This window comes from Echiichthys vipera (assembly GCF_963691815.1).
Source record: "Echiichthys vipera genome assembly, chromosome: 16".
Taxonomy (NCBI): Eukaryota; Metazoa; Chordata; class Actinopteri; order Perciformes; family Trachinidae; genus Echiichthys; species Echiichthys vipera.
This window is the reverse complement of record NC_139841.1, coordinates 5,548,359-5,568,493: the sequence shown is the minus strand read 5'-3', so window position 1 is coordinate 5,568,493 and position 20,135 is coordinate 5,548,359. Positions and strand designations below refer to the sequence as shown.

The following is a 20,135-nucleotide window of genomic DNA, read 5'->3' as shown; positions in this document are numbered from 1 at the left end:
TACAATAGAGAAATACATACTAATATTTAGGTTTGGCAAACCAAAATTTAGTATTAAATATTCATTCAAGATTCAAGATTCAAGATTCAAGAAGCTTTATTTATCCCGAGGGAAATTATTTTGCAACAGTTTCAATACAAAGGCGGAAAAGGATCAGAGTAATAATAAGCATAAAAACATAAATCAAATCAAAATAAAGCCAACGTAAAATAAATCAAGCAATGAACCAAGTGTGACAGAGTGCAACAGACGTCGTGGTTAAGCGTAGGTGTATACAATATACAACAATACGCAGCGTGCAGTTTAGCAGCAGATTAAATAAAATAAGTACAAACTAGATAAGTGAGAAGGAGCGATAAGTTATAAGTGTTAAAAATGTTAAAAATGTAGCAGCATGTCCTACAGAACTAAGTGACAGTATGGCACAGTGGAGTGTAGCAGCATTTCGTACTTTAGTAAGTTACAGTAAGTTACAGTAAACCACAGTGAAATGTAGCAGCATGTCCTAGAGCACGGTAAGTGTAGCAGCAGATAGTTACAGTACCATTAATAAATAAATAAAGTGATGTAGTGGTGGTATAAAGTGACAGTGTAGTATAGCATCCTGTAAAAAGTGAGTTGAGTGATGTTTGCAAATTTTCATTGTGTGTTTCGGTCAAATAGAATTGGTCAAATGGTCCGAAAACACACACAGACACAGACACACAGACACAGACACACAGACACACACAGACACACAGACACACACACACACACACACACACACACACACACACACACACACACACACACACACACACACACACACACACACACACACACACACACACACACACATCTTTATTTTGCTCTCAGGCAAACACTTAATATGTATCTCTACCTGTGTCTCACACACACACACACACACACACACACACACACACACACACTCATCTGGTCCTCACAGGATGAGGATGAGAGAGGAGTGGAGGCTACCATCACTATGGCAACAGACAGAGACTCCCACAACCCCAGCCTCCACACACACACTCCTGTTGTAGAGTGGGGGTAGAGTGAAGTGTGTGTGTGTGTGTGTGTGTGTGTGTGTGTGTGTGTGTGTGTGTGTGTGTGTGTGTGTGTGTGTGTGTGTGTGTGTGTGTGTGTGTGTGTGTGTGTGTGTGTGAGTAAAAAGAGAGAGCGGAGGTGACGAAGTAAAAGCATCTCTCTGTGTGCGAGAGATAAGGTGTGTGTGTGTGTGTGTCTGTGAGAGAGAGAGAGAGAGAGAGAGAGAGAGAGAGAGAGAGAGAGAGAGAGAGAGAGAGAGAGAGAGAGAGAGAGAGAGAGAGAGAGAGAGAGAGAGAGAGAGAGGGATAGATGGGTTTGCTAAGGTCAGACGCTCACTGTGGAATACAAATCTGTCATGGCTGACACGCTTCCTCCTCTCTCTCTTACTCGCCCTGCCCTTCGCTTGACCCTCCCGTCGCTTACTCTCTTTTCTCTTCCTCTCTCTCTCTCTCTTTCTTTCTCTCTCTCTTGCTCTCCCTCTCTCTCAACCCATCCATATCCTCCCTCCATCTTCGGCAGAATTGTGTTGGCCGATTTCATTTTATCTCTTATCTTCTCTCTCTATTATTCTCTTTTCTTCCTCCTCCCCTCTTTTTTCTCCCTCTTTCTCCATCCACCCTGATCCTCCCTCTACATCTTCTCTTCCAGCAGACTGAAATGATCTAGGATGACTACCTTTCTCCTTTTTCTCTCTTTATCTCTCTGCAGACATCCCTATACTTCAATTAGGGGGGTTCAAACAGGACAAAGAGCATGAGAAAAATAAAAGAAAGAAGATGTTTTTAAAATGAAAGCACTTAATTCAACAGGAGAGGTTAAGAAGATGAGAAAAATAAATACATTTTAATTGAGCTGCCCACAGAAAATCAAAGATTTCAAGCAGTCTGTTTCGTTTGTGCAGTGTACTTCTTGGGACACTTCAAACACGTATTTGTCAAGTTGCAAAATGTTTGATACCGAACACATATCAGCACTCACGGCTCTTGAGGCTAAGGATGGGGGAAAATGGTAGTGATAGCACAACGTGATAAAATCCACCATTTCATCATCAAACGACCTCATCCAGTGGAACCAGAAGCAAGTGAAAAAGAGAGAGCACAGCGAGGAATTCCATTGCCCCATCAATAAGCAAAGCAAAGTAGCCCTTGTAAGAACGAATCTCTGTCACCACATACAGCATGCAGCGCCATCTCTGCTTCTCAGGTTAAGCTCCTCTTTTAATCTGTGTTTTTATGTCTTAATATTGTTGTTGTTAATATTCTTCAAAACGATGCTGGAACTGATCATCAATCAAACATAGGGACGGTGCTCTTGTAATGAAGATGGACACATCATTTATCATAACATGATTATAGGTTTTGTATTTTTATAATGCAGTAATTTACTGTACTATAATAATGGAAATCTCATTTTCAATTTCATAATGAGTTGACATAATATGTGTTTTGGTGAAGACGGAAATGTACGAGTTCAACAGAAGTCTGACTATGAAATCATCAAAGAAAATACAAATAAGGTCAGACAGACAGAGCGACGCAAATGATTAAGGACAACAAAGAAAGATAGATTGATAGATAGATAGATAGATAGATAGAAAGATAGATAGATAGATAGATAGATAGATAGATAGATAGATAGATAGATAGATAGATAGATAGATAGATAGATAGATAGATAGATAGATAGATAGATAGATAGATAGATAGATAGATAGATAAAGGGAGGGAGGAGATCTGGTAGCCTCGTGAGCCCATCCTGATCTCTGAGCTCCATTGTATTTTACTCAGCGTTGGTTTTGAGGCGGATTTAAGTGTGAAGAAACAATCAGCAACTGTTCAGTGTAAACAACATGACGGTTTCCACGGAAGAGATAAGAGCAGCTATGGAGCAAGCTGCTCACTAACTCTTTTTTCTCTGTGATCCTTCTGTTGAATATGGACCGAACACCTGAAATTGGGCCTCTGATCCGTAAATTCAGGTTACACAAGTGGCAAATATCCTTTACTGACCGATGTTGTTTACTTTCTGAGTTTATTACTTAAATGAATCTGTGTCCTTGTAAAGTTTCAATCTTCTTCAAATCACAGACTGTGAACGCCCAACCTCTCTCTGATGGCTGAGAGGGTCATCCCTTTGGCCTTCATCTGGACAACCTGCTGTCTCAGGGTTTCAGTCTCCTTAGAGCAGCTTCCATCTTACAAAGTAACCAGGAGAGCTGCAGATAAACAGGGTGTGTCCAACAATGAAGTCAATTGGTTTTTGTTGAAGTGCTTTAATTATTTAAAAAAAATTACATCCTAGTACAGCTGAGCCACAGACGACATTCTATGGAATTCTGAACAGTAAAAAAAAAAAAAATCAAGTATTTATCAAGTAATAATTTGTTCTCTAATTTTGATCTCCAGTGTAGGATGAAAAGGATTTACAAATCATTGTATTCTGTTTTTATTGGCGCTTTACTTCCCGACTTCATGTGAATTGGGATTGTAAACCTTTGCTGTCTCACATGAGATTCCGAGCAAGAAAATAAGGGGAATGAATGGATAGTTAGAAACTAATGGAGGGAAAAAGAAAAGACAGATAAATGAAAGAGACAGGGGAGTTCAGGAGCAGGACAAGCTGAGATAACAGACAGACCAGATCAGTGGTCTGAGGTTTAAATCCTGATCCAGCTTTCAGGTCCTATCCAGACTATAATTTAACTGACCTCACTGCAGCGGGGGCACAAGATGACTGAGGAGACTGTAAAACAGAGTGAGAGATGGGGTAATGTCATCTGTGCATGTATGAATATTGACAACCTCTCTACCTCTCACACCAGACAACACACTGAATTTTTGAAAAGGATCACTGTGAATCTGAGCGAGTTAAAACGCACGCACAAATGGCTACGTCTCTCCTTGATCTGTAAGATCACTTTCATGTTTACTTAGCTGGAATGGCTAATGCTAACGGCTAACGGCTAACAATAACTATCAGTCAAACTCCTCTGCAATACTTGTTTTTATGGTGTGATTTTCTGGAGGGGACCGGTTTAAACAGGCTGTAGGCTACTGGGCTGGGTCTGACCAACCTGGCAACCCGATTGCTGGAATTATGTTTTGTTGTTGCTGTTATGTTCTAATAACATGGTCACACTGCGATACATGGGGTTTGCTGTATGTTGCTAAATAGGGGTTAAGGGACCTTTAAGAGACTGAGTATTATGGGATGTTACGTGATGCGAGAAGCACGTGAAAACGGTAAACAAGGAAGTCATGTATGTAGACATGAGGCTGAAGTAAAAAGGCAGTCGGAGTTCTGAAGCGAAACGTCTGTGCGTGTCAATCTTTCACACACAACAGCTGCGTCAAAAAATCTTGAAGCACTAGAGGGAGGTGTTCTGCTCATTCTCCATATTCAACCTTTACAGTTTTTTTTCGATTGAATAAACACTAAAATCTAAAGTGTTGCCCAATTATCAAAACCTTACACTCAAGGAGCAAAACTTGGCCCCAGATTTGCACCACTGTAAGCACAATGAGTCCGTTCACACTTTGTGCAAAACAATACACACTGTGATTTGAAACACTAACACACACGTCTATGCATTAGACACAGAAGTATATCAAGATGTCACTTCCTTGCAATTCTAAAGCACTGACTGTCAAATTACCACACCTATGAGCCAGTTGATTGAACACTGCCATCAGGTGTGCAAACACAAGATTGCTTAATTGTAGACACACCAATCAGGTTTAAGCACTATAATAATGCAGCAGGTGAGTTCACCAAGCTTAACCAAAATGGAAGGAAGAGGAAGAGGAAGAGTGAGGATGAGAGGGGGAATCGGAGAAGGAGGAGAAGAAGGAGGCAGAGGCCGTGCCAGAGGCCGTGGCCGAGGAAGAGGAAGAGGAAGAGGAAGAGGAAGAGGAAGAGGAAGAGGAAGACCTCAAGCAGGAGTAGGTGAAGCTCAAAGGAGAATAGGTCCAACTTTAAGCAATGAAATTCGCGCAACTCTTGTGGACCATGTTGTGAACCATGGATTGACGCTGAGGGAGGCTGGACTGAGAGTCCAGCCAAATCTCAGCAGATTCACCGTGGCATCTGTCATAAGGGCATTCAGACTGGAAAACAGGTAAAAAAAAATTACCTGTTTACAGCTTCTTACTGTATGCACCCCATATCAGCACTTTTGATACCCCTTCCTGTGACATTTTACAGTAGGTTACATGTATTTTGTTCTACATAGGATTGAGGGTCGAGTACAACGAGGAGGAAGGGCTCCCATTTTCACACCCCTGCAGGAGAGGGAGATTGTGAATATGGTTTTGGCAAATAATGCCATCAGGCTTCGTGAAATCCAGGCCAAAATTATTGAAGACCAAATCATCTTTCATAATGTGAAGTACAAATGAAACAGTTGTACCGAGTGCCTTTTGAGAGGAACTCAGAGAGGGTCAAACAGCTGCGGCATGAGTATGTGGAGGTATGTATTGTTCACTTTAGCACTCTGATGTTGCATACTGCACACATAACCTTTTTTTACATGTAAATGTACTGTACACAAAATCTATGCTGAACTACACAATCTTGTCTTTCACTGTATTTTAGAGAGTTTTACAAATGGATGCTGAGGCCATTCAGCATGAGTTCATCTACATAGACAAGGCGGGGTTCAACCTCTCAAAGGTCAGAAGGAGGGGAAGAAATGTAATTGGCCAGAGGGCAATTATTAGTGTCCCGGGGCAACGTGGGGGTAACATCACCCTTTGCGCGGCAATCACCCAGAATGGGGTCCTCCACCGCCATGCCAACATGGGTCCGTATAAAACACCTCACATCCTTACATTTTTGGACAGAGTTTACAACCTCACAATCATAAATAACATGCAGATCCAATACATTGTCACCTGGGACAATGTTTCCTTCCACCGCTCTGCTCTGGTTCAGAACTGGTTTACGCAGCACCCACATTTCACAGTTCTTTTCCTGCCACCATATTCTCCATTTCTTAACCCAATTGAAGAATTTTTCTCGGCATGGCGGTGGAAGGTTTACGATCTGCACCCCCTGGCTCGGGTAGCCCTCATTCAGGCCATGGAGGAGGCCTGTGACCAGATTGAGGCCACAGCCATACAGGGGTGGATACGGCATGCACGGCGATTCTTTCCCCGCTGTCTTGCAAATGAGGATATCGCCTGTGATGTGGATGAAATTCTCTGGCCAGATCCAGCTAGGAGAAGAGACCAACAGTAGCAATTTATGTGCTGTGTTTTCTTTTTTGGGGGGGTTCTTTTTTTGTACAGGATAAAATGTTATGTTCATGAAAACTGGGAAATGTTTTTTTTTTTCGTCATGTTGGCTTGAGTATATGGAAAAAAATAAATAACATTGTCAACAGCATTAGTCTTGTGTCCTGTGTGGTGTCTACAGTAATGCATACAAGTGTTCACTGTGTGTATTGTTTTGCAAAAAGTGTGAGCAGACATTGTGTTTACAGTTGTGCAAATCCGAGCGATGTTTTGCAAATTCACTGTGTGCTTCACCCATACTACTCTATGCACTTAGAAGCAGAATTAGCCAAAAGTGTTTAAGGTTTTCAACAGCAGAGTGTAACTGGTGCAAACAGAGTTAAGTCATATGCAACGTGTGTGTTTCATATGGTAAAAAAATATGGTTTTGATAAGTTAGTGTATAGTTTTTACAAGAGTGGTTCATTTTGCAAAGGAGTTAAGGTGTTTTGCTAATTGGGTATGTGGTTGTGCTATTCGTGTGTTGGGTTTTGCTAAACAAAACAAAACAATCAAAATTGTGTTTATTCGATCGTAAAAAACTGTAAGTTAAGTTAAGGCAATATAAATATGCATGTCGATCATCATATTTTACTCTAATCAGCAGGGGGGCTGATGTGTCTGTCCTGTCTACGCCTTTGTAGTGGTAGCTGTAGGAGCCTTTGCTAGCAGCAGTTATCTTAACAATTGTCATGTTAATTGTGGATAAGAGTTGTTATTCATAAAATTGACTACAACAATCTGTTCAATTGTATCCACTCTGTAATGTCAAAAGAGTTGTCCGTACTCTGCAGCTCAGAAGAGCTTTTTAGCCTCTTAGCTAGTAGCGGAGAACGTAGCAACTAATGAGACAGATATTTCTTCTCAGAATTAAATTAAAGCTAAAAGAAGAGTGAATATTTTTGTTTGATTCATATTCTTTATATTCTGATGAACTGGCTTTATTTGTGAGTGGGAAGCCAGTGAGGGATTACATTAGTAGCATGCAAAACAGAATCTGTATGAGATAATCAGACCCAATGTGTGAGCATCATCACCTGCATGAGTTCTGCGTTAATAAAACCACTCAACTATAACTATGTGTGTGTGTGTGTGTGTGTGTGTGTGTGTGTGTGTGTGTGGTGTGTGTGTGTGTGTGTGTGTGTGTGTGTGTGTGTGTGTGTGTGTGTGTGTGTGTGTGTGTGTGTGTGTGTGTGTGTGTGTGTGTCTGCATGAAGAGTCACTCCAAGAATCAAGAGGCCTGGTATCACCAAGGGTAACAAGGTGGTATGCTGACAATCACACACACCCACACACACACACACACACACAGTGAGATTTCTCGTGGGAATGTTTGATTGGCCGCTGTGAGCCTGCTGGGATGCTCAGTTCCCGTGGCGATAGTAACCAAGCGATAACACCAACCATCTGACCCTCTTAATGTGTGTGTGTGTGTGTGTGTGTGTGTGTGTGTGTGTGTGTGTGTGTGTGTGTGTGTGTGTGTGTGTGTGTGTGTGTGTGTGTGTGTGTGTGTGTGTGTGTGTGTGTGTGTGTGTGTGTGTCTGTGTGTGTGTGTGTGTGTGTGTGTGTGTGTGTGTGTGTGTGGGTGTGTGTGGGTGTGTGTGGGTGTGTGTGTGTGTGTGTGCGTGTGTGTATGTTGCCATCTGTGCCGCTGGCTCAAGGGAAAAGCAACACACTGAACAGTGATTAAATCGAGACAAAGGAAGAAAAGAGAAGAAAGACAGACAGACTGAAAAAGAAAGAGAGAGAGCCAGTTTAGATTAAGACATCCAGGTGACATCAGTTAGACCGAGTTACCGAGTTAGCTATTAAGTTGCTTAGCTGCTAACAGGGATGTCGGTGGCTTTTTGTCAGTTACTTAGTCGGTCAGTCAGTCACACAATTAGTTCACTAATGAGTTAGCTAACAAGTTTGTCAGTTAAGTAGAAAACATATGTTACTCTGTTAATTCATTAGTTGATTGGCTGGCTGTCTCGTGTGCTAGTTTGGCATTCAGTCAGTCAGTCAGTCAGTCAGTCAGTCAGTCAGTTAGTATAGTTCATACTATAGTTAGTGTGTCACAGAGTTAGCTAGTCACCCAATTAGCTAGATAGTTTCTTTGTTAGGTAGATAACTAGTAAACCATGTAGTTGGTTATTGGGTTGGTTAGTTAGTTAGTTAGTTAGTTAGTTAGTTAGTTAGTTCATTAGTTAGTTGTCTAGTACAATGGTAAGTTAGTTAGTATTTCAGCTAGGAACTTATTTAGTGTTTTGTCAGCAATGTTGTGTATATCTGTCATTTGTTGAGCTAGTAGGTTAGTCAAGGGTTTCCCAAACCTTTTCGGCCTCTGCCGGTTGTTTTTGTATCAAGTGACGCTGAAGTTTCAAAGGTTTTAAACGCTTGTTTGACAGGGTCTCCAGACACATTTCAAGCAATCATGGCCATTTTTATGTATGGCTGTAAATCCATATTTAATGTATGCTGCCTCATACCTCCTGATTTCAGTTGGCCAGGAGGTTTTTTTTCATGTGTGTGTGTGTGTGTGTGTGTGTGTGTGTGTGTGTGTGTGTGTGTGTGTGTGTGTGTGTGTGTGTGTGTGTGTGTGTGTGTGTGTGTGTGTGTGTGTGTGTGTGTGTGTGTGTGTGCATTGCATGGTAGTAACTGTTGTCAGACCACATGACTAACCGAATTTTAACCCATACACAAACAACAGCACAGCACAACAAACAATGACAGACAACTCCTGCTGTTCTCTCAGCTGTGACTCCGACTGACTGAAACATGAACTGAATTACAGAACAAAGCACATCCTCCTTGGTGAAACAACGATCCATGTTAGCTCAAGTATTGTCTCAGGTGGCTTCACCAACTATTTTGTGATGTCTTTAAAATACTGAGGCTTAGTGTTGTTGTTATTATTATTATTATTATTATTATTATTATTATTATAAGAAAATCTTTTACACTTTATACTCTTTATGCCCTCCTTTGTCACCTCAAGCTGCCCATATATATTTCTGACTTTACTTAACTTTAATTTATAATTTCTGTAACATGTAATTTAGCGTTAAGCATTACTAACATTACTTCCCTTTGTGATTATGACTTTACAAACTTGGTAACCTCAACTTGTAATAATGACTTTCGTATCTTCACGTGTAACTATCCCTTTGTTAACTCTTAGTCATGACCTCCAAAATCCATAATTATAACTTCAATAACACATAATTACCATGAGCTAGTAATTATGACTAACAGAACTTAACTTATATTGTGACCTCCATATATAATCTCATATTTTCTCAAGTCATAATTTTGAGATACACATGTCATGATTAAGCAGAGCCCACCAGGCATCAAGATTGGAATCCATGCTATTTGTATGCAACTACTTAATATTTGCTCTTTAATTCATTCTTATACAATTATGTTGATTAAACAGATCTATGAAACAGAGTTTCTCCACAAATAATGATGAAAAATCACTTTATATCTTATGTATACCAGATATGTGCTATGAAGTTTCTTGAAAATAAGTTACTCAGGATAAAAAAGCATAAGAAATGACTAATTTACTAAGACCAAAACAACTGATTAGTGGAGTAATGGACGAAGAGCAGGCAGCCCTGATTTTCAGTGTAGACAGCTAATTTATCATTAGAGAAAATGTGCCAAATGTTTGTCCTCTGGTAAATGCAATTTCCTTCAGCAGGTTTCAACTGTAAAATAATTGCTCTCATAACTGTCTGGTTGCTCATGATGATTGCAATGTAATCATCCAACATCAGATCCAGCAATCCAATAGGAACATATTTAAAACTACTGTTGATAATAACTTGTGCTTCTGATAAGAATACTGACATTAGCTTTGACAATGAAAAAAACATGTTTCTTTTATCTCTGCTGTGATTAAACTGCTTCACTGTATTATTATAGTCGACAGTTTGGATATTGTGAACTGCCTCTGCTGCCAGAACAAATTCTTCTCTGAACTTAACACCACCTAACAGGTAATTCATCACTTGCACAGAATCTTGGATGCATGTTCAGCAACTAAAATATGTGTGAAGGTTGTAAAAAAACACCCAAACATGACACTAAGCTGTCTGAAGTGAAAACCTGCTCTTAGTCACAGAATCAGTTTAGACTTCAGTTTAACCCAAACTCTGAATTTCACATCATTTGTAAACAGGAATTATTGATTTACAACACTCACTGCTGCAACATAAAGTGAGAAATGTGCAGATGGGATGTCACAGGAAATAACAGCGAGGTCAGGAAGGGAGACGACAGACAGGTGAATATAGCGGGGAGTTTTTATCAATGAGAAGTGAGAGGGGCACCACATGTGTCAGCTGTGTGTGTGTGTGTGTGTGTGTGTGGGGGGGGGGTGTTCCTACCTGGCTCTCGGAGTAGCAGCTGAGCCATCGCCTGCGAGCTGCCGGCTGAGTTTTCAGATACACACTGATAAAATCCTTCATCTGACTTCACCAAACCCAAAATCTGCAGGTTACTGCCATCCTGAATAACAGAAACATACAACATATAAATAATGACTATTAATAAAATCAATAAAAGCTTTCAGATATTAAAAAACTCCTGGCTTGGACCATTATACAAACAAGAACCTGTTAATAGAAGACATCTCTTTATAGCAGATTATGGGATAACAGATTATAAATGTAATCCAGATTATTATATCATGATGTCAGATTAGGATTCATGTTAAAGCTAATCATGACTCTGCTGCTCTCACTCTCTTTTTTAAAACACACATACTGTGTTCATTTGGTATCACCCCATTTGTTCTATTTGGTTGATCTGCCTCTCTGGAGGGAAAAATGAATTACAGTTTTATTTTTGCCGTTATGGTTATATGAGCCCATAATTGCTACAGTTATCCCAAATTAAACCACAAACTTTAAATCAAAACGTTTATAACTTCTTGATAGGCATGCCTCTGTTGGGCGCAGGGATAGTGCAGTCCAGAGGCATAAAAAAACAAAAGCAGTCAGCATTCTGTTGCCCATGCCTTAATGTGCTCACAAACTCCATAGCCACAAGAAATTACAATCATATTTACAAGAATATTTGCAAATCACTCCATCAGCCAGCGCAACAAAGCAACCAATGGCAGATCCATGCTGCGCAGCCAAGCCACAGCCAGCTTAGGTGTCATTAGCACACATTAGCAAGCAAGCTAACCTTAGACAGCTAACTGTAACTTGCTATGCTGCATGGATTTGGCTTTGGAAACCTTGTAACGTTAGTTTATAAGGCCAGCCAGCCCAGCCCTGGGAGTCTGGATAAATTAACCGAAATTATCCACTCAAGCCCTTATTTTGCAACATCAGCTAGTTGCTGTTAGCCTCGTGAGACCATTCTGATCTCTGAGCTCCATTGTATGTTACTCGCAGATCAGTCTGGTAATTTGCAGCAGACAAAATTTGGAGAAGGTTACCCAAGCGACCGAACCATTCAGCGTTGGTTTTGAGGCATGTTTAAGTGTGACGCAACAAGAAGCGACTGTTCATTGTAAACAAAATGGATGAGCACAGCTATGGAGCAAGCCATTCACTAACTCTTTTTTCTCTGTGATCCTTCTGTTGAATATGGACCGGGCTCCTGACATTGCGCCTTTTATCCCGAAATTCATGTTTCCGAGCTATGCCTTAATTATTTTAGTACGTCATACACTTTGGAGTATCGAGACGTCATCGCCAACTTCGTCGCCTGGTGTGAGGCAAACCATCTGCTCATCAACGCCAGCAAGACGAAGGAGGTGGTGATAGACTTCAGCAGGAAGGCTCCCACAACAGCACCGGTGAACGTCCAGGGTTTGGACATTGAGAAGGTGGAGCAGTACAAATACCTGGGTGTTCACCTCAATAATAAACTGGACTGGTCCCACAACACCGACGCTCTGTTCAAGAAGGGCCAGAGTCGCCTCCATCTACTGAGGCGACTGAGGTCTTTTGGAGTGTGCAGGGCACTTCTGAGGACCTTCTATGACTCTGTGGTAGCGTCTGCTATCTTTTATGCGGTGGTCTGCTGGGGCTGTGGAAGCTCAGAGAGGGACAGGAAGAGACTAAACAGACTGATCAGAAGAGCTGGCTCAGTCCTAGACTGTTCCCTGGATTCCACTGAGGAGGTGGGTGAGAGGAGGATGTTATCCAAACTAACATCGATCATGGACAACACCTCTCACCCCCTCCATGACACTGTGGGAGCCTTAAGCAGCTCCTTCAGCCACAGACTGCTGCATCCGAGATGCAAAAAAGAACGCTTCCGCAGGTCGTTCATCCCGACCGCAGTCAGACTGCACAATAATAATTTGTAATGATTGTTATGTTTATTTTGTCAATTCACCCATGTGCAATTCACTTCCACATCATCACAAGTCACTTTTGTAATGCATATTTGTAACATCTGTACTTAGTATTTCCATCCACTGTAGTTTTTCCACTTCATATTTATGACACATAGTGTAAATTGTTTTATATTGTATATAGTATATTTTCTATTCTTATTCTTTATTTTTATCTTCTATTTTATTTTTAATTATCTTTGTTTACCTTATGTAAACTAAGGGTCTGTGTTGTCTGTGTCTGTGTTGTAAGCTACTGCTCACGTGAATTTCCCCGCTGTGGGATCAATAAAGTCTATTCTATTCTATTCTATTCTATACTTTGTTGATCTGATTGGTTGATTTGGCCTGTCTATCACCAACATAGGTGGTGATAGACAGATGATTTATCCGATCAGCAACCAGTATTTCCACCTCTTCCCAAAAGATCTAAAACCGAGAGTTCCTAGATGGATATGCAGTGCAAATGAGAATTATGCGAATCAATCCATCTGGCGGACTCAGGTTAACTTACTATAGCAATTATTCCACATTAGCAAGCAAGCTAAAACCACACTAATTTCACATGTGAGTGTTTCCTTTTAGATTTTTATCAGCGCTGGTGGAAAGGGGTTTTGTTGAACCACCACAACACAGAGTCCACCCATGCTGTGCCTCCGCCACACACACTCTGCCGTGGCCGTCAGCCCACAGACCCTCAACCAACTGAAACCCCAGCCAGGAGCTGGCGATGTTTCTTAGTGAAAGAAGTCAGCGTCCTAATGTGAGCATCAAAACTCATGGATCGGTCAAAAATCACAAGGTTTTGGAGACTGGACCAAGAAGATGGGGATAAGGCACCAAAGTTCAAAATAATCACTGACTGAAGATTATCAGGGTCATATCAAGACCTCCATATTATCTGCATTTAATTGTTAAACATAAACGTGTTTGCCATTCAGTTCCCAACTGCATTTAAAGATTGGTACAGCACAATGACTTCCAAACAGAGACAACAACAAAGAGAGAGAGAGCTGGGGAGGCAGCTAAGTGGAGCGTGAGTTTGCAGAGCTGGATTTAGACTTCCAGCAGGTGAAGCATTACAATTTGTGGTAAAACATTTTATTTGTTCAGAAGAGAAACATAAGAGAACACATGAGAAGCATCATTACATTTTCCTTAGCCTTTCCGTCCTTGCACTTGTTATGCTGTTTTATCATGTCCCCACTGTAGCTGTGTGTGTTCTAATTATTTTTTTATTCCTTTTTATCTTGTATGCCCAGCAACTAATTGTCCGTGTGGGCTTTTTTTTAATTGAAATTAACTGAATAGGATTTGTTGTGAATCTACTACATTATAATCCGTCTCATAACTCACTTTTCCCACCACACTTTGTATAATTAATTGTTTGACTGTCTCCCGCCCTGACAATATATCTCTGTGACCCAACCTTCAACTATCCTCCCTACGGGGCCCCTTTCTCATTCATCTATTCTCACATCATAGGAATGAACTGAACATTTATAGTGTTGTATTTTTCATCAAACCTTCTGAACATTGTTGGACTGAACCCTTCTTGGTCTCACTTTGTTCTCTGGGCTCGTTTGAGAATCAACTCACTGTAAGATCAATCATATATTCGCTGTAAAGTACAGCAAGCACAAAATTTGCATAATGTGGTTGTTCTTTGAAGAATTTATTAAGCTGTGAATACTTGACAAAACATTTAAGAAAACCTGCATTTACATGTAGAAGACATGAATGCAGAAAAAAGGGGGGTAGGGCTAAGGCGTTGGGGCAAGGGACGGAATGGGATTTAGCTTAAATCTGAAACATTTATGTTTGGCCCTTTGCCCTGATGTTATTGTTTTATCATGTGGCCCACAATGCAAAAGAATTGCCCACCCCTTCTCTACCTTGTTATTTTATTTTACATATTGACTCACAGGATATTTATAATCAATGTAGCTGTCAGGATCCCTGTCCGGTCAGGCCATTGCCTCTTCTTTTTGTGCTGGGTTTGTCTCCCTCTGTCTGTTTTTCCCTGCATGTGTCTTTCCCCTCTGTTTGTTTGTCTGGAGATGGTAGGCGTGGTTCCGCCCAGCTGTGGCTGATCCCCTAATCAATGCCTGCAGCATAAATAGCCGGATGTGGGACACATTCGGCGCCAGACTGTTTTCCTCATTTACGTGGTAACTTGTCTCTTTGGTTGGCTCCCGTTTCTTCGTATGACTACATTCTCGTTCCGTGTTGATTTGTTTGTTAATTATTGTTTCTTTGTCCCTTTTTGTTAAAGTTTCCTGAGATCCTGTTCCCTCGTCTGCATCGCAGACTGTTCGTCTGTTATCCATTCCTGCCTACCCTAGACCATCTCGTCACCTTTTGTTGTGTACCTTTTCTCCTGTTCTTGGATTCCCTTGTTTTCTTTGTTATTAAATATTTGTTTAAACCGTTCTCTGTGTCCTTGTCTGCATTTGGGTCCGGTTCCTCAGTGTTATTTTTTTATTCATTGCTTAATTTCAAATATATTTTAATTACTTTGTGCGTTTTTAGATATGCAGACTGTTTTTGTTGAAAACCTTGAGATCTTGAATGAATGGCTTCTCCATGGACTTTAGATATTTTAGATACTATATACATATAGTATTTAAAATATATGTCCAGAAACTAGTTACAATACATTTAAATCCGATGTAATCCTGATGAAAACATAGCATGCTGGAAAAAACTAGATTAAGTATACTTTCCATAATTCAGATGTAAATTTAGAGAATATCTTTAGGTGCATAGTTTCTGGGATCGGTGTAACTCACCACTATCTGGAAGTAGTCACTGGGGATGACTTCCTCGCCGTTCTTCATCCATCGGACGGTTGGCGTTGGGTTTCCAGTCACGGCACACTCCAGCTCGATGTCCGTGGACTCATAGGCATACGTGTTGGTCGGGTAGTTCAGGAACTGAGGAGGCACTACAGAAACACAACACAACACATAAACAAATGGTACAGTTGCTAAGGGAAACACTGAATCAGTTCCAGTGTTGCTTTATAAATATTGCTGTTCAGTGTCGATGTTCAGCTCTTGCATATATTTTCTATTTTTTTTTCATTATTGTGCTTTCCTTATACAAGTTTTTGTAACAACATCAGTTAATTACAAACAAATTAACACGATTACAAACTAAATCCTCAGCTTATTACTGATGAGCTGATAATGTTTGATCTCATTAGCCTCCATGGGTGGAGCATTACATAATCATCTCCTTTGACATCTTCACATAATTACCTAGGCCTATGGGTTCTTGCTAATTTTGCACACAGATTAATCAGTCAGGCAGTGTACATTTAAATCTGATTAGGCAAACTAGTGAAACAAAGCAGCGACATAATACTGTTTCTTATTACTAATAGGACATTAGATCAGGGCATGAAGGGTCTGTGTACTGTGTACTGTGTACTGTTAAAAAAAAGAATGACTGAAATAACATGTACAGTGAAGAGGATTTGTCCGGACTGAAGAACTACATTATGAGGATTTATGGGGATTTGAAAGCATTGATTTCACGTTCAGATTTTGTAATTCTTTCCGCATCCTCACACTCAAATAGTCCTTCTTGCACTTAGATTCGCTCTGCTTCTGCTCATACTGCATGCTTGCTGTAGCAGTTATGTCACTAGATTTAAACATGTCAAATTTTGGCACCATATGTCTACAAGAGAGGACAAATAGCATAAACTGGGGGTCATCCATATATGTTCCCCGGGTCCTATGTACCCTGGTCGCATAAGCCACTGCCTTTGCTGATTTAATTCAGCATTTTATTAGGGCTAGAGCAGGGCTGCCCAATCCTGATCCTGCAGAGCTACTGTCCTGCATGTTTTAGGTTTCTCTCTGCTCCAACACACCTGAGTCTAATGATTTGCTCATTACCAAGCAGCTGAAGCTTGTCACAGGTTTGATAATCCTTAGAGTCAGGTGTGTTGGAGCAGGGAGAAACCTAAAACATACAGGACAGTAGCTCTCCAGGAGCAGGATTGGGCACCCCTGGACTAGGGGATACGGTTAGGGTCAGGGTTAGGGGGTAGTGTTAGGGTCTACATAAACCTATTTGCCGTGATATTCAGCACTGATTATGGAAAAAGTAACAGACCGAGGAACATAGGACTCTTTCTGTGAAATACACAGAAACATCACACCTTTTTTTAAGAAAAAGGTGCGATGTTTCCCGGTCACATACAAAGCGGAGAACATGGGTACGCTCCCCATGAAATGAGAATCTCTGTGTTGGTATGCTAATGTTAGCTGTGTTCTAACTCCTACAACATAGTTAGGTAGCACAACTACTACAAACATGTAGCATATAAGTAGTGCTTAGTCTGTAATCTGTTACTATCCATCATTGTAATGTCATCATCATTCATCTTCAACCGCTTATCGGGGTCGGGGTCGCAGGGGTGCTGGAGCCGATCCCAGCTGACATCGGGCGTGAGGCGGGGTACACCCTAGACAGGACGCCAGTCTATCACAGGGCACATAGAGACGTACAGAGACAGACAACCATTCACACCTACGGGCAATTTTAGACTCATCAATCAACCTAACACATGCATGTCTTTGGACTGTGGGAGGAAACTGGAGTACCCGGAGAAAACCCACGCAGACACGGGGAGAACATGCAAACTCCGCACAGAAAGGCCGAGGTCGGGATGCGAACCTGTGACCTTCTTGCTGTGAGGCGACAGTGCTAACCACTACACCACCATGTAGCCCATCATTGTAATGTGATTTACAATAATGATAAAAAAGAATACAAGCCTGTTAGCTCAATGCCAACACAAGCTAAACTCATACTAACAGCAAATGCTTACTGACAAAGTTCAATTTACAGAAACAGTTATTCTAAAACTGACATTTGAATATTTGACTTAGTGATAAAATGCTTATGACACATGTAGCCTAATGTCAGCATGCTGAGTACCCCTGTGCTTCTTTCCACTTTTATCTTCGTAAAGGCTCAGTTTTTCCCTTCTAAAAACATAGGTCCAGGTACCTTGTTGGTAGAACATCCTACCACACAGCAGCTTTTAGGCTATTTTTTATTGTTTGTTTTCAAAGAAGCAACCTCACACAATACAAAGCCAATACAGAGCAGTAAAAGGTTATCCCCTCCGGTGTGGGTTGGGCTTAAATGCACTCTCCATTTCATTGGTCAACACTACACCTGGAAGAGAGGTGGTGTACAAGCATACAGTTTGAGCAAAAGCAGAGCAAATCTAAGCACCAGAAGGGCTATTTAAGAATGAGGGCAGGGTTTTAAGGGAAAGCATTAGAAAGTCTTTACCAAAATGAATAAATCATAGTCTTAAATTGAAAGAACACGCTCTTGAATAAAGCTAGAAACAATCCCCATGAAATAGGATCTAAGGATTCAAGTGTGTTTTTATAGGGGGGGGGGGGATCTACTTTGCATCAGAAAATTATACAATGTTACAATCTGAAAAAATACCACATTTCACATATTTCACACAGTCTAAGACAGACAATAATCCTGTAACCTGTGTAGCCATGCTTTCTCTGCTGAGCATTTTACCACATTACCCTGCCGCCAAAAGATTGTGATCAACCACATTTGATGGCTGAGTCCTAAGGAAGAATGGGCGATAGAATGAAATGGAAGGGGGGCCATCCACACAAAGATGCGTTTTGCTCTAACAGTAAAAGTTTTGCATCGATTTGGACGATCATCCACACCGTTCGGTGTTATGGGAGCCTGAAACCATTATTTTCTGAAGTCGGATCCGAGAGTGGATAAATCTCAGAACGCCATCCTTGTGTTGTTGTCTGGACAGTGAAATCACATATTTTGTTATATCCCAGCCTTGCCCCATCCCTACTGAGTGCCTGTGCAGTGCTGGTGCACAAGAAAAGAGAGGGTGAGAGACTGAACTCAGCAGCCGTGGAGTTTGATTACTCTGAGTGGCATGCATGGAGATGAATTCCCATATATTTCTCTCTTTTCCCTGATGGTCTGAATAAGTCGCTAAATATGTAGCTGGTTGCTTTTTATAAATAATGTCGCTAAGAAGGTCTGAAAAGTTGTTAAGTCTAGTGAGAAAGTTGCCACATAGGCAACACTGTTTGTATACAGCGTGCAAGCTTTATATCCATGCTCCGTCTCTTCTTCTCTGTTTTTAGTGTATTTCTGTGGCAGAGTTACAGCGCCACATGCAGGCCTGGCATGTGTACTACAGCGTTTTTTAAGTCGGATTCAACGGTTTCGCGTGGATGCCAATATTCTTGAGGTGACGCCAATGTATACAGAAAACTTTTTTAAGAACAAGAGGGGGAAAAAATCATTTTGGGACGTGTGGACGTACCCTAATAAAAATGACAAGATAAGAAGAAAAGAAAGGAAGCATACTAGTAACGATATACGGCAGAAAGAGAGGAAAAGATAAATAAATGAAGGAAGAGGAAACGACAAAAGTCAAAAAGGAGGATAAATGAGGAGGAAAGAGTCAAAGGAAGGAAGCCAGGAAAAAAGGGGGAAGAAAAAGCTGGTGGTAAGGACAGAGAGAGAGAGAAGACACTGTGGAATGAATGAAATAAAAAGTAAGAGACATTACAAAGGAAAAAAAAGATACAAAGACATGAAGGATGGAGAAAGACTGATGTGTGAACAAGTTTGAAGAAGGGAATACAGGATAATGAGGAGAAAAAGATAGAGTAGAGAAAAGGGGGGATGATTAACTAAAAGAGAAACAGGAAGAGATGAAAGAAAAAAGTGAGAGTAAGCAGGAAAGAAGAGTAACAAGAGGGACGGCCGAAGGAGCAAAGAGAAGGTGTTGGAAATAGAGAAAATAGTATGAGAGGTTGAACAAAGGTTAATAAATGGAAAGAGAGGAAGAGAAGAAAGGTAGAAAGTTAGTAGAGGAGGTGAGATGTGTATGTGTGTTTCTCATCAATACATCATTATCTGGTGGTGTAACTTTATCACTGCAGTAAAGCTCTAATTAAGAGCCAACGATTTCCTTTAAACTGGGAGCTGCTGCAGCTTCAGCACAGCAAATACTACACAGGCTTACGCAAACAACACAGGCTGCTACACGTGTCCAGGAATTAGTCTGAGACACTAAATACCAGAGACATGGGAGAACAGATCTGAACTGGAGGGATATTATTGGGATTCCCATGGGATAAGAGTCAGTTTCGCTATTCACCACGACTGGGACGGGACCGGACAACAATTCATTCAGAGCAGGCGGGAATCATAATGACAACAGATATGTTTGTGTAAATAAATGTTCTGTTCTAATATAAAGGAAAAAAAAAACTCAACACAGGAACATGATGGGACGGGACAGGACTTGTTTTTTTAATCTTTACAAGAGAGGTTTTTTTGAGTGGGCGTTGGGTGGAGCACCCTTTGTCACCCTCTCATCTGAACCAAACATGGCTCTTTGCATCTGATTTATTTAATCAGAGCTGTCCTTA

At 40.9% G+C, this 20,135-nt stretch overlaps 1 protein-coding gene across 1 annotated transcript in view; it reads right to left on the bottom strand.

Moving 5' to 3' along the window:
- Window positions 1-20,135, bottom strand: part of dcc (DCC netrin 1 receptor) — a gene marked incomplete at both ends in the record, with an annotated part of 329,103 nt that overhangs the window by 163,770 nt on the left and 145,198 nt on the right. Inside the window, 2 exons of the mRNA XM_083929753.1 lie at window positions 10,697-10,817; window positions 15,456-15,610. Coding sequence (XP_083785879.1) covers window positions 10,697-10,817; window positions 15,456-15,610 — 276 coding nt within the window. The remainder of the gene's footprint in view (window positions 1-10,696; window positions 10,818-15,455; window positions 15,611-20,135) is intronic.